General features: G+C 52.5%; 1 protein-coding gene across 1 annotated transcript; it reads right to left on the bottom strand.

Moving 5' to 3' along the window:
• Window positions 1-6,277: 6,277 nt before the first annotated feature.
• Window positions 6,278-12,738, bottom strand: DDX49 (DEAD-box helicase 49). Its single transcript, XM_082780338.1, has 13 exons — window positions 12,600-12,738; window positions 11,734-11,857; window positions 11,569-11,654; window positions 11,242-11,363; window positions 10,954-11,141; window positions 10,668-10,808; window positions 10,042-10,117; window positions 9,846-9,922; window positions 9,622-9,719; window positions 9,190-9,264; window positions 8,432-8,520; window positions 7,951-8,022; window positions 6,278-7,662 (listed from the first exon to the last, which is right to left on the bottom strand). The coding sequence occupies exons 1-13, from the start codon at window positions 12,712-12,714 to the stop codon at window positions 7,486-7,488; spliced, it is 1,440 nt and encodes a 479-aa protein (XP_082636464.1). The 5' UTR covers window positions 12,715-12,738; the 3' UTR covers window positions 6,278-7,485.
• Between the last annotated feature and the right edge of the window lie 177 nt (window positions 12,739-12,915).

Here is a 12,915-nt window from a genome sequence, read left to right as displayed (position 1 = left end):
TTCCTCTTGTCATTAATACTGTGTGAAATCAGCATTGAGAGTGCTGCTGAGCCCAAATTATGGATGGGACATATACGTACTACTAAGAACAGGGTTTTATGCGCTGATCATACAGGCATCCTAAACAGTGCCTCCCTTTAAGACTCAGCAGCCTAATATTTGGTGTCCTGAGGAGGTACAACAAACACCCTGAAAGTATTCTTTGTGTGTAGTGGAGGAAGCATTGCCCTCGGTCATTCTAAGTGCAAATTCAGCCACCGTCCTCTTGTGAAATCAGCACTCCTGCAGCAGGAACAAACGCACCCTTTTCACTAAACTTTCTGGGCAGCCTGTTCGCTGTGAACAAAGTGCCTCTGGAAACTTTGCCCTGGGACCTGCCCTGCTGCCCTCAGCTCGGCAGGATGCTGGACATGGTTTCCTTGCACACAGCACACCTCGAGGCCAGCGGCACTTTGCATGCATTCGCTGCACCTTGCTCTCATCTAGGCACAGCCCATACTGTGCTCCCTTGCTCTTCCATTGTCAGGAGCCAGGAGCAGAGGCCGTTTTCCTTTACATTCTCCCCCACGGGTACTAGCTGCAATTCTCCTCTTCGCCAGAACAATCTGAATAGTGGCTGTTTGATGAGATCCGTCCTGTGCTCAGCATTTGTTAAAAGTCTTCTATCGAGGCATTGCAGAGCAGCGTGATGGATGGCTCTGCGAGGCACTTTCCTTTGCAGCCTTCCCTCTTCTAAACTAATGAAAACCCATTCATCACCAGCTATTTCCACGAATGCCCTAAATCCGTGGTTAGCAAAGAGACAACCCTACTGTCGATGATACAGCCGAAAAGCACTAATTCCACCTGTCCCCTTCTAGTGACCATTTAAAAAGGTCTCAATTTGTGTTTCAGAGCAGCATCACCCTTAACACACCCCCACCATGCCCTTCCCACCTCTCACCCCTTCCCTGTTTCTGCTTCTCCTGTTTCAACAGAAGAAAATACCACAGTACAAAAGCCAGCGTTGAGTGTTGAAGGGCAAGGCTGCAGTTTTATGTTTGCTTCTGCCTCACAATAACAATTACTGTCAGCAGCTAAATAGCAGCGGCTTCCTTGCTGGAGGAAAAAATCTACTGATTGCAGGTACCTTGAGAGACCTAATTCTTTTGGCAAATGAGGTTCTTAATTATTTATAGAAAACCTAGACAGAACATTAATAAAGAGAACAGAGGGGAAATGGTTCACGTGTAAGATGAGGATGAACAAACAAGAAATCTTGCAACCTTTCCCTGCTGGCACAAGGCTCAGAGGAGCAGCGACGAGGGCTGAGCTCTGAATCTGGACTTGAGGCGAGCCCCTTCTGACCAGCTCAGCAAGAGGAAATGAAGCTTTGCTATTACAGGACATGCCAATAATAGAGCCTCAGAAAAAGGATGTGTCTAATGCAAACTCCATCTGACAGATGCCAATACAAGCCTCCCGGGCTGAACAGGAATGCAAATCCAGTCCAGATCTACAACAGGCCTGGCAGTCAGGGTGCCAGCCACCACCAGCTCTGCCACTGGCTCATCCTGCAAACTCCCTCGGCTCTCTAGGCTTTGATTCCTCCTCCTAAGTCAATAATCACCCTCCCTGCAGGGCTGTTAGACCCCAATTACTAGCATCTACATAGCCTGGAGAGCCAAGAGCGGAAAAGGCTAGCACAGACGGGACTGGTAATACCCTGTCTGAGGGATTTTAAACCAGAGGTAAAATATTTTTTCCTCCCAGACTGCCACTGTAGAGCTCCCCTAGCAATGTGTGTTGTGTTGTTAGGCGGCCTTGCAGCAAAGCTACTGAGCAGATTGACTTTGATGTCCACATGTTTGTAAGAACACACCAAAGCAAGCTCCTGATGAAGGGAAAGCAGCTAGGCACTTTATCTGAAACTGCCAGAGGATCAAACTCAGGGGAATTGGTAATTAAATAGCACCAATAATGAAGAATAGGTGGCCTAACCGTTTTGGGCTCCCTGCATCTGGGCTGCAGAGATCATCTGGTCTGTTACTCAGAGGATGGGTTATTTTTAGTTCAGAAATGGTCTGTTTACACTTGACAGCACAGGCAAGTGAACTCTGTAAGTGTAACCCCCCCCCCCCCCCCCCCTCCACACACACACACGCACACGCTGGAAGATAATTTCCGCGTGCACCAGAGAAGGCAATTAAATGTGAGTTTTGGAAAATGGCCATGAACACGTAATAAAGCCCCGAACACCAGTGAGGTTCACAGCCCCCTTTCCCAGAGTAATTTATAATTATTATTGTTATTAGATTGTGGTGTGTAAAAGCAGTTTCTGCTCCAAGGGAAAAGAACATGAGCTACAGCACTAATCATCTCTGCACAAGGTCCTACCTCCTCCGTGAGCTTCCCTCCACCCTACCAAAAAAAAAAAAAAAGCAGCAGCTGGAATAATGCTGGAAAGGAGACACTTGAGATAAGAGTAATACTCCAGACGTGAGATGTGGTAGCTCCAGCACCAGGTAACCTAAAGGAGTAATGTTCATGCTCCAGCCAGCTCGCAGCCAAAGCGCCGCTGTCGGTCACTGAGCTCCAGGGCACTGCTGAGCACAGCCCTGGGAAGCGAGAATCAAAGGGACCAAATTCAAGTTCTTCAGATGCTGCTGTCCAACTGTGCCAGGGGTTGTCTCCACTGTAGGTCTCTGGGATTTGCAGACACTGCCACAAATGTGAATTATCACCCCTTAAGCACCCCGTCCTGTGCATCACTTGCCTGTGACGCACTAGGAGAACAGGGCAGCCTCTCTGCCTCAGCACTAGCTCCTCACCCCGTTGCTAGCTTATTTTTCCCACAGGCTGGTAGAACAGTGAGAGAGGATGTTGTATCCAGGCTCTGCCTTCTGTTTCCACCAATGCTGGGCTAACGGGGTTTCAAATCCCGGCAGGCGACAGACAGCAAAAGGCGTGTGGGAGAAAAATCATTTCACTCAAGCCTTACTGGTTGGTGATATTAAAGTCCTGACCTTGTTATGGGCAGATGAAAACAGTGTCTGAGCCTACAGTTTGGTGTCATCGATGCCACCTTTCCTGTGGTCTCAGAACGGGAGCAGCACAGCTTATGATGTTTGGGTTTGGGAATGCAGGAATGACATGGGGACGTTCCATATGCTGTAACAGGAGTGTAATTACGCTCAGGCCTCGGTATGTAGAAAGGGAAGGATCGCAAGGCTGACCTATGGTTTGCTTTGCAAGCGTACGGCAGTATTAGCTCTCATCTCTACCCATGCGGTGCTCGCACACATCACTTGAGGCAGTGAGCAGAGCTGAAGGGGTGGGAATGAGCACTCCAGCAGGCTAGTGCTGTGCTCGCAGCTTCTCTTCAAAGCCGGAGCAGGGGCTCCTGCTCCTTGACGACTGCTATCCCTTCCCAGAGGTGACAGGAATCCAAAGCAAGTCACGCAGGTATGCGCTCCCAGGAGACAGCTGCTGCAGGGAGCAAGAGGCAAGTATGAATTAAACAGAGCCAGCAGGGAGGTTTTCACAGCACAGAAGGAAAAAATAATAATAATAATAAAATAAAACCCTGGTATTCCCTCCCTCCATCCCATTTTTGGAGTCCCGATGCCGGCAGAGAGGAAATGGGGGAGCTGTGACAGTGTCAGGCAGGTCATACCCGTACTTCACCCAGTGAAGACACGTGTCCAGGCAGCTGCAGTCAAGCCCTGGATGAGGGTGTGCCACGCACGAGGAGTTTGTTTAATCAGCAGGAGCTAGCAGGGAAGAGGCAAGAGGTGCAGCAAGGAAGGTGGGAGTTCAACAAAGCGACTGCAAGGAGCTCGGAGGAGAGCCCTGGAACGGAGAAGAAGCCAAAGCTCCAACAGAGCATTGCAGGCACACCGGATCAGTCCTGCTCTGCTCTCTGTAAAGGGAAACCACCGCAGCTTGGTGGTCACAGCATCAGGCCTGCATGCCATAAGGGCAGGGCTCAGCCACAGGGCAGTCCTGTCCCCACACTTTGCATCCCTCTTTTCTCAAGCTAAATCTTTAGGATCCCCAGCCAAGAGGCCTTGTGCTGTGTTTCCCTCTGAACAAGGACCAAAGCCAGCAGCGAGTGCGTCCAGAGCACAGCAGCTGCCATCTACTGGCTGACCCGGCAGCAGGGCCACCCCAGGGCTCCTCACAAACCACCCCAGGTTAAGGGCTTGGGTGAAAAAAAGGTTGGTCCTGGTAGGAAAGCATGTTAAGCAGCTTTTTAAGGCTTTCAAAACAACCGAGCTTGAGTTCACAAAGCGCGTCCAGAGGTAAAGCAGCGGCTGACACAGCGCAGGTTGAAGCGGTGAGATGTCAGGACAGCTCAGAGAACCAGGAGCGCCCGAGCTGAGCCTTGCAGCACCAGGACAACGCCACCCCTGGGTAGCAGACAGGACAAAGCTGACATCAGGAAGCTGGCAGGTCTCTGGCCAGAGAGGAGTTTTGCTGGGTGGGGAGTTGGAAACGGCTGCACCTGCAGCCAGCAGCAGCAGAGCTGGAACACAAGCTCCAATGCAGCTCTGCTGTCTCAGCAGAGATAAATCAAGAGCCTGGACCAAAGACTCTCTCATTGCAGCTGCTTTTTCTTTACCACAGAAATCCAGAGCTTTCCTGCCTCATTCAGTATCTATTTATATGTGAGGGGAGTGCCAGCTCCTGAAGGTGACCACCACGTCCCTGAAGCTGTCCCCACTTCCACTTTTCCCCGTTGGACAGAACTGCCAGCACGGAGGATTTACCAAATAATCTGTATCTCACCTAGGGGTCTCCTAGCTTTGCTCTTTAGAGGTGACAGCATCGCCCTTCTCCCTGCAAAACTTCTGGGAAGTGCTCCTCAGCCCTGTCCTCCCCCAGAGGGACAGAGGTGAGAGAAATGCTCCAGGAACAGGCAGACACTTCCTAAAGCACACGTGCAACAGCCTTGAGGTGTGCCTACAGCATAAGGGCCGGACAGAATTGCCCCCCAAGGTGGGAGCTGGAGGTGCAAGCTCTTGCTGAGCAGAGTAAGGAGGTGTTTTCACACCTGGCCAGGCCAGGAGGATGAGGAGGGCTGGCAGAGGTACAGGACCGACCTTCACACGCACACCGACACGGCCTCCGCCCCAGCACCGCGTTCAGCACCCGTAAGTAGTCCGGGTGAGGGAGAAGGCAGCTCCGAGATGCTGAATTGAGGAGTTTCCATAGCAACCCAGCCAGGGAAACCCTCCCTGAGCTGGGGAGCTCGGTCTGAAGGAGGGGAGGGAGCAGAATGTGCAGAGCATGTGGAAGGCACGCGGCGAGTAGGCTGCAGCTGTGCTCAGACAGCAGGGCACAGAAAGGCAGCCATGCTCGGGCTGGTTCCTGCACAGCACCTACAGGGATGTGTGTGAGTGCCTGCTCGGGGTCTGGCCCGTGGATCTGCTCACAAAGGAGGGCAGCAATTCAAGACACGATCCAGTGTGTGATGAGGAGCAAGTTCTTGTATTCCCGGGGGATTCCAAAGGCTTGTGGCAGTGCTTAGAAATCCCACAATGGAATATCCTACGTGGAGGGCAGCAGGTACAGAAGTGTCCCCCAATATCCTGGGCTCTGGGCAAGATGCAAATTCCTGATCTGGGGAGTTTAAGGCATCTTCTTACATCCCAACCAACACAGCAGCCTTTTTCTGTTCAGCCACTCCCAGCACTATGTGGAACAAGCACATCCAGGCAGCACTACACAGCTCCTCTTGCCAGCACGTGCCCTACCTTCAGAGAGGCTGCTCAAGGAAGACACGGGACGTATTAAAAGGAATTTTGAATAAAGCTTTAAGACAAGAGCCTTGATCAAACCCCACGCGTCACATTGTGCTGGAAGGAGACGAACAGAGAAACCCCCACCAGGCTGAAGCAAAGAGACTTCAGACAGCAGGTTAAGAAGTGTCTGTGAGAGAAGGGGGGAAACATCTGACACTCCAAGGCGGTATCAGCACCTTCCCCGGGAAGGCGAGAGCAGCCTGTCCCAGAGAGGATGTCTCTTTAATCAGCAGCTCACAGGCTTGCTCCACAAATTAGCATGCAAGGGGCTGTAGAAGCATTTAGTATTCAGAAAGCATTGGTCTGGTACAAACTTATTTGCTGCTGCTGCAGCAGCTGCCAGCGGTGACAGCGAGCTGTGCTACCAGGCAGGCTCTGAGTCCTTTTTCCTTCCTGGAGGGCACCCAAGGGGACAAAGCGAGGAATACGGATCTGGCATCTCCTAAACCCCAGCGTACCGCACCCCTCTCATCCCACAGCTGCCACCAGGCAGCCAGAGGGACGTGCACCTCCCCAGCCCTTCAGTGCTGCGTTCCTGCGTGGCCTAAATGCACCCTGAGGCCGTGCTGTGCGTGGCTGCAGGGGTTTTCCTAAGGAAAACATAATTTTTTTGTGCATAGACCACACCTGAGTCAGGCAAAGGCACCCTAGGGACCGCACACTCCCAGGAAAGGAGCTGGGCTCAGGTTGCAAGAAAGGGCTGAGGACTGTAACACCCACAAGAAACTCAGTCCTGCTCTATTTCTTGATATAAAACTGATTTTTATCTCCCAGCTGTTTACCCACAGAAGGTGCTGTTCCCCCACAACACCCCCACACCTTGGAGAAGGTCAAACATCCAGGCACTTGTTGCAAAAATATTTATTTGGGTGCTGACCATAGGAACTATTTTTGTAAGCCAGAGGACAGAAATAACAGTTCTGCAGTCCCGAGGCAGAGGAAGCTCTGAATAATAAAGAAGGCACAGACGATGAAACCCAAACAGAGCTTTTAACTGATCGTCTGCAAAAACAGAAGCCCCCAGCAGGCCAGGTCACTGAGAGAACCCCAGGACTTTGCTGTCCCCATGGTTGAGCTGGGCTGTAGTTTGAGCTGAGGCAGAAAATCAGAGGCAAGAGTGCCACTAAACCAACAAAGCAGAATTATCACAAGGCAGTCCCAGGACCGCAGTACAACCTCCCCATGTGTTCCAGGAATTTTCCTCTCGGAAAACCCTGGACTATGGCACAGGCAGGGGCTGAAGTCATCTCGTCACATTATTTTTAGACCCTGGCTCAGGGGAGAATCTGTTGATATAAACAAGTGTGAGTGGCAAGCACCAGCCCTTGAAAGGGAAAGAGCAACGACTGAATGAAGGGGAGAGAGGGAGGATTTTTATTTCCCTTCACGTCACCAAGAATTCAGGCCTGGCCTCTCCTTTGCAGGAGGAAGGAAACATGCTCTTGAAAGACATTCTTCAGGAGACAGATCCAGCCTGTCAGGAAAGGTCCTGGTAACAGGGATGGTTTATCAAAGCGTCCCTTCTCCCCCCCACCCCCCTTTCCCATACTCTCCAACACTGATTTTGGGTCAGAATTGTCCATATTAAATACCCTTAGATCCCAGTATTCTGAAAGGAGCAGCAACGTTAGGGCAGTCTGAGCCAGCCAGCCTGGCTCCCGTGCTCCCCATGAACGGGAACGTGTCAGTCCAAAGGATGTTATTTCTCCTCCTTAGCTTGCAGTCTGTTCTTCCGCTCCATTCTCTTCTGCAGTTTCCTCTTCATCTGCAGCTGCTTTTGCTCCTGCAGTGTCTGCTGGACCTTGTCACGGAATTTCTTGTTTTTCTTCTTGATCTTGTCCAGCTCCGCTTTCCTTTTTGCCTCCAGATCTGGATCCTGCAACAGCAAATACGAGCACACTAACGATGTGCTGAGGGACAGCGCCAGCCCCTTGCCTTTCCCAGATGCCCACTCTGCTTTCTAACCCCTGACAGAGCGGGCTGCAGGAATCAGACACCACCCCAGAGCACTTTTTTAAGAGCACCCTTTAAGATAAACTCCACTCTGAGGCAGGGGCGAGGCTGACACAGCACAGCAGCGCGGGAGGAACTGTCATTTCTCTTCCACGTCAGTGGCATTATACCAGCTGCTGATTAAAGTAGTTCGTACAGCAGCAACTCTCACCTTCCCTTCAAGGATCATTTGTTTCCGCTTATTTATTTCTTTCTTCTCATCAAAATCCATGCACTCCAGTTCCTGTCAAAGCAGAAATACAGCAGGGCAATCAGTCACTGAGCACCAAGTCTGACACAGAGGAAAGCAGCCCTGCTCCAAAAAAATCAGCAGAGCCTCAGCATTCACACGTTTGGCAGCTCGCAGCCTTTCTTCCACACAGTGCCAGTCTCCAGCCCCAACGCTCAGCAGCACAAAAATGCTGCAGAAATGTGCAATAACAGAGCAAACTTGGGGAAAATATCTAAAACCAGCCCTCCACCACCATGACATGTATTGAAGTGCTTCCACTAGGAACAAGGAACAGAAATTCTTAATTATGCGCTCAAGAGAAAAGCTGCATATCCAGAGGCTAACGTTAGAGCACAACAAATCTGGCTATGCCCCAGATTTTCTGTCCTCTGAACAAAGGGTGTCACATTTGCACACTCACTATTTCACACTCCCTCCTGGTGACGTTCACGTGGGTGAGGATGTCGAGCACAAACCGCTCCTCCACAGAGAACTCCTGCAGCTTCATTTCTAAAGCAGGGCAAGATGTTTACATATCGTGGTTGGTTACAAAATCCAGAGGCAGATTCTCAACATGTTAAAAAAGTAAAACAAAAAAAAAAAACACAAAACAAAGAAACACAAACACACAAAACCACAATTACAGAGTTCCACTGACCAAGAGTGGAATTGTTGTCATGTGTTATCAACACTCTCACTTCTGCAGGCCTACAACAACAGATTGCACCCTCCCCTCTGCCTGGAATTCCCCACAGTAGATGTTGCATTTATTGGGTCTGTTTCCTACAAAAAGATGAAGTCTGAACCTACGCAAAGCAACTTACTCTTTTCACCCCGCTCAGCATACACAGTAGTGGGGATGTAAGGAAGAAGCTGGCTGCTTTAACAAAAAGGCTAGAGAGTAAATTTCCACCTTTTCTACTCCACTAGAAATAACAGGAAGACAAACTTGTCCAGGCCTGGACAAGCATGCTCGTGCCTGGCAGCTCAACAGCAGAATCAAAGCTGATGGAGGTTCAAGTGCTCCAACTCTTTTCCAAGCCATGGCCACAGGAAAGGGAAACCATTTTTATACTGCTGTTCTGAACCATGCCTGATAAAATCAGGGCTGCAAGTACCACAGGCACGAAAGACCATATATAACCCTAAATTATAGCAGCATTCATGCTCCCCACTTACTGATTTCCTCCTCGATAGCGTGTACGAGATGGATGTCATACTGTGTCACCATTGTAATGGCCATTCCGTTCCGACCTGCACAATAAAAGCAGTGATATATGAGGCCTGACAAGCAGAGGGAAGGGAAGCCTAACCCGTGCCAAATTCCATCCATCCACAAGCCAACCCAGCACATTATGGTGACAGGATGCTCAGAGAGTCCTTGTTTGCTCTGAGAAAGCAGTCAGGTATTGGTGCAGAGCAGACACAAGTCAAGGGGAGCCATCCTTGCAATCTGAAGGCAGGATGCTGAGCCAGAGATCTGAATAAATCTGGCACTGGCTGAAAAGATCGCACTGCAGCAGTTCTGAAGGCTCCTGAGCACTGGGATCCCAGATTTAGCCACCTGCAGCACCGCCCTGCTGCGAGCAGCACACGGTTTTCCCCGCTCACCTGCACGAGCTGTCCGGCCGACACGGTGAATGTAGATTTTGGGCAGGCCTGGAGTGTTGTGGTTAATGACAACTTGCACTGTGGGAATGTCCAAGCCTCTAGAACACAGGGAGACAGAACAGAAGTTGAGAAACACCCCGTTAACATATATAAAAATACATCATTCTCATGCTTAGAGAGCAAAGTCAAGGCCTTTGGCACCACGGACTGCAGTTTTCTCTTACCTGGCAGCAAGATCTGTAGCGATAAGAATCTTAAAGATGCTGGACTTGAACTTTGCTAAAGCTGCAAACCGCTGCCGCTGTAAAGGGAGAAGTCTGGGTTAGGGAGGCTGCAATCCACGGGAGCTGACCTGGACAGGCGTTTGGCTCGGGGACGCTCCTAGAAGCATCCTCCCCCCAGCTCTGTCCAGTCACCCACCTGTTTCATCATGGAATGCAGAGCTACGGAAGGAAACTTGAACTTCCTAAGCATCATGTTCAAGATTTGGCATTCCCTTGAGAGAAAAAAATAAATCAGAATATATCGGGCAAACACAAAGCTGTCAGATGAGGACAAAACCAGGGATCCTCTAGAAACCCTTGCAGCACAATTACCACGATGCAGTCAGTTACTGAAGCACCCTGACAGAGGAGGGGCACAAGACACCCATTCCAAACCAGCTCACCCCCAGAGGACGCCTGGATTCCCATTTGTACTCAGGGAACGCCACCAGCAGTGCACCTCAAGCCCCCGCAGCCTGAGCCACCTGGAGGTGGCAGGAGGACTGGCAGCGCGACCTTCCCCACCCCTTTTCCAGTACCATCAGCAAGAGGAAAAGCAGATGCAGGGCAGGGGAGCAGCTCAACCCTCTAAAGTGCTGCATTTCTGGGCGGCCCTTCAGCCCAGGCTGCTCAAAAGAAAGTTCTACCAAATTTCTGTACAAGCCAAGGAAGCAAAAACCACCGTAGGCTGACAGCAACGCAGCGGGAATTTGGGATCTGAACTAAAACCAGGAAAATGTGTCTTGTTTGTAAAAGGAAGCGCTAGGAAAAGACTCCACTCACTTGCAGGTTTTGGTGAAGATGATAACAGACCAGTCCTCGTGCTCGTCCTGGAAGGTCTGGATTAAATGGACGAGGTAGGCGTCCTTGACTGCTTCGGGTACGAGCAGGTAACGCTGGTCCAGCTCCTCCACCGTCCGCACCCTGTTGGGAGGGCAAAGCACCAAAAAAGATAGATTGGACAAGAGAAAAGGGAACAGGAGGGACAAAAGAGACAGCAAGGAGACGAAACAACAGAAAATAAACAGGATTTGGTGTCAAATGCTCAGCAGAACAGGTGTAGACGTACTCAGACTCAGCCTCCCAGAAGAAGGGTTTGTTCATGGCCAGGCTCTTCAGCTCGGACAGCGTGGCGGTCAGCGTGGCGCTGAACAGCAGCGTCTGCCTGCGTGCTGGAACAGCCTCCAGGATCACCTCCAGGTCGGCTGTGAAGTCAGCGCAGCCCTGCTCGAACAACCGGTCGGCTTCATCCAGAACCTAGGCTCGGCCGAAAACAAACGAGGTCACCCCTGCACTCATCCCTACGCAGCCAGAAGGTTTTAAAAGAGGAGAAAAGAGGCGAGCAAAGGGGCCCTACCAAGAACTTCAGTTTTTTCAGGCTGAACGTGTTGGAGCTGCGGAGGTGATCGGCCAGCCTGCCGGGCGTGGCGATGACCACGTGGGGTTTGCGGGAGAGCTCCAGGGCCTGGGCCACCATGTCTGCAGCAAGAAGCACACGGTCACAATGCGTTAACCGAGCACTGACCCTAAAAATTTTTGGTTTACAAGCCTAGAAAACATCTCTCTCACTTCCACCCCCTCAGGTGCTGCTAACGCCACCCCAGCGGGAAGGAACCACGACGGATGTTTGGCTCTTTCCCTCCCCAACCCCATCGGGGCCGGAGGGCAGAGGAGGGTCACTCACCGAGGCCGCCCACCACCACGCAGTCCTTGAGGCCGAGCGGCTTCCCCAGCACGCGGAATTGCTCGGCGATCTGGTACGCCAGCTCCCTGCGGGGGAGGAGAGAGCTGAGGAGGGAGACACGGGGACACCGGGGCCAGGCGGGGGCCTCCCGGGGTCCCTCCGTACCTGGTGGGTGTCAGCACGAGGCAGAAGATGCCGTAGGGGTCCTCGGAGAGCTGCTGCAGCACGGGCAGCACGAAGGCTGCAGTCTTGCCACTGCCCGTCTTGGCGCAGCCCAGGCAGTCGCGGCCTGGGGGAGAGAGACAGAGAAAAGTGAGGAGGGGAACGGGAGGGGGGGGCTGGGGGAAGATGACTGGGGGAAATTGAGGGGACTGAGGGGGATTAAGGTGACCAAGAGGAATTGGAAGGGATTGAGGGGACTGGGGAGGACTGGGGGAGACTGAGGGGACCTGGGGGGGATTGTGAGAGATAAGGGTGGACTGGGAGGTATTGGGGTGGATTGAGGGAAGATTGGGGGAAATTGAGGGGAATTGGGGTAGATTAAGGGAAATCAGGGTAACCACTGGGGATCATGAGGGACTAAGGGAGCTTGAGGGGACCAGGGGAGTCTGGGGGAGATTGAGGGAGACAGAGGAAGATTAGTGAAGATTGGGGTGACCGAGGGGGATTAGGAGGGATTGAGGGGACTGGAGAGGACTGGGGGAGATTGAGGGGACCTGAGGGGATTGCAGGAAATAGAGGTGGACTGAGAGGTTCTGGGCGGGATTGAGGGAAGATTTGGGGAACACTGGGGGGGGGGCGGGATTAGGGGAGATTAAGGGAAGACTGGAGGGACTGGGGAAGGTTAGGGGAGCCTGGGGGGACCGAGGAGGGCTTAGAGGGGATGGGGAAGGCTGGGGGGGGGCGGGAAGAACTGTGGGGAGGGGTTGGAAGGCCCGGGGAGGATTAGAGGAGGACTATGGGGGGATTGGGAGAGATTATGGAGGATTATGGGGAGGGATCGGGGGGTCCCGGCGCGGCCCCGCGCTCACCCTGCAGCACGGGCGGGATGCAGGCCGCCTGCACGGCCGTGGGCCGGCTCAGCCCCACCTGCCGGGCCTGCTCCGCCAGCCACGGCGCCAGCCCCAGCTCCCGGAACGTCGCCATGGCGCTGCCCTGAGCCCGCTTCCGCCTTCCTACACCCGCTTCCGGTTTCCCGCGCCCGCTTCCGGTCCCCTCCGCACTCTCATTGGCCGCCTCCACCCTCAGCTTCCGGCTACTCCATGACGTCACCTCTCCTCGCGCGCCTATTGGCTGGGATGCTCTGTCTCTATGGAAACGGCGGCTTCCGGCAGCTTTCGGGCCGCT

The sequence above is a fragment of the Aythya marila genome (assembly GCF_965140915.1).
Source record: "Aythya marila genome assembly, chromosome: 27".
In the NCBI taxonomy this organism is placed as follows: Eukaryota; Metazoa; Chordata; class Aves; order Anseriformes; family Anatidae; genus Aythya; species Aythya marila.
This window is presented reverse-complemented; position numbering and strand designations above follow the sequence as displayed.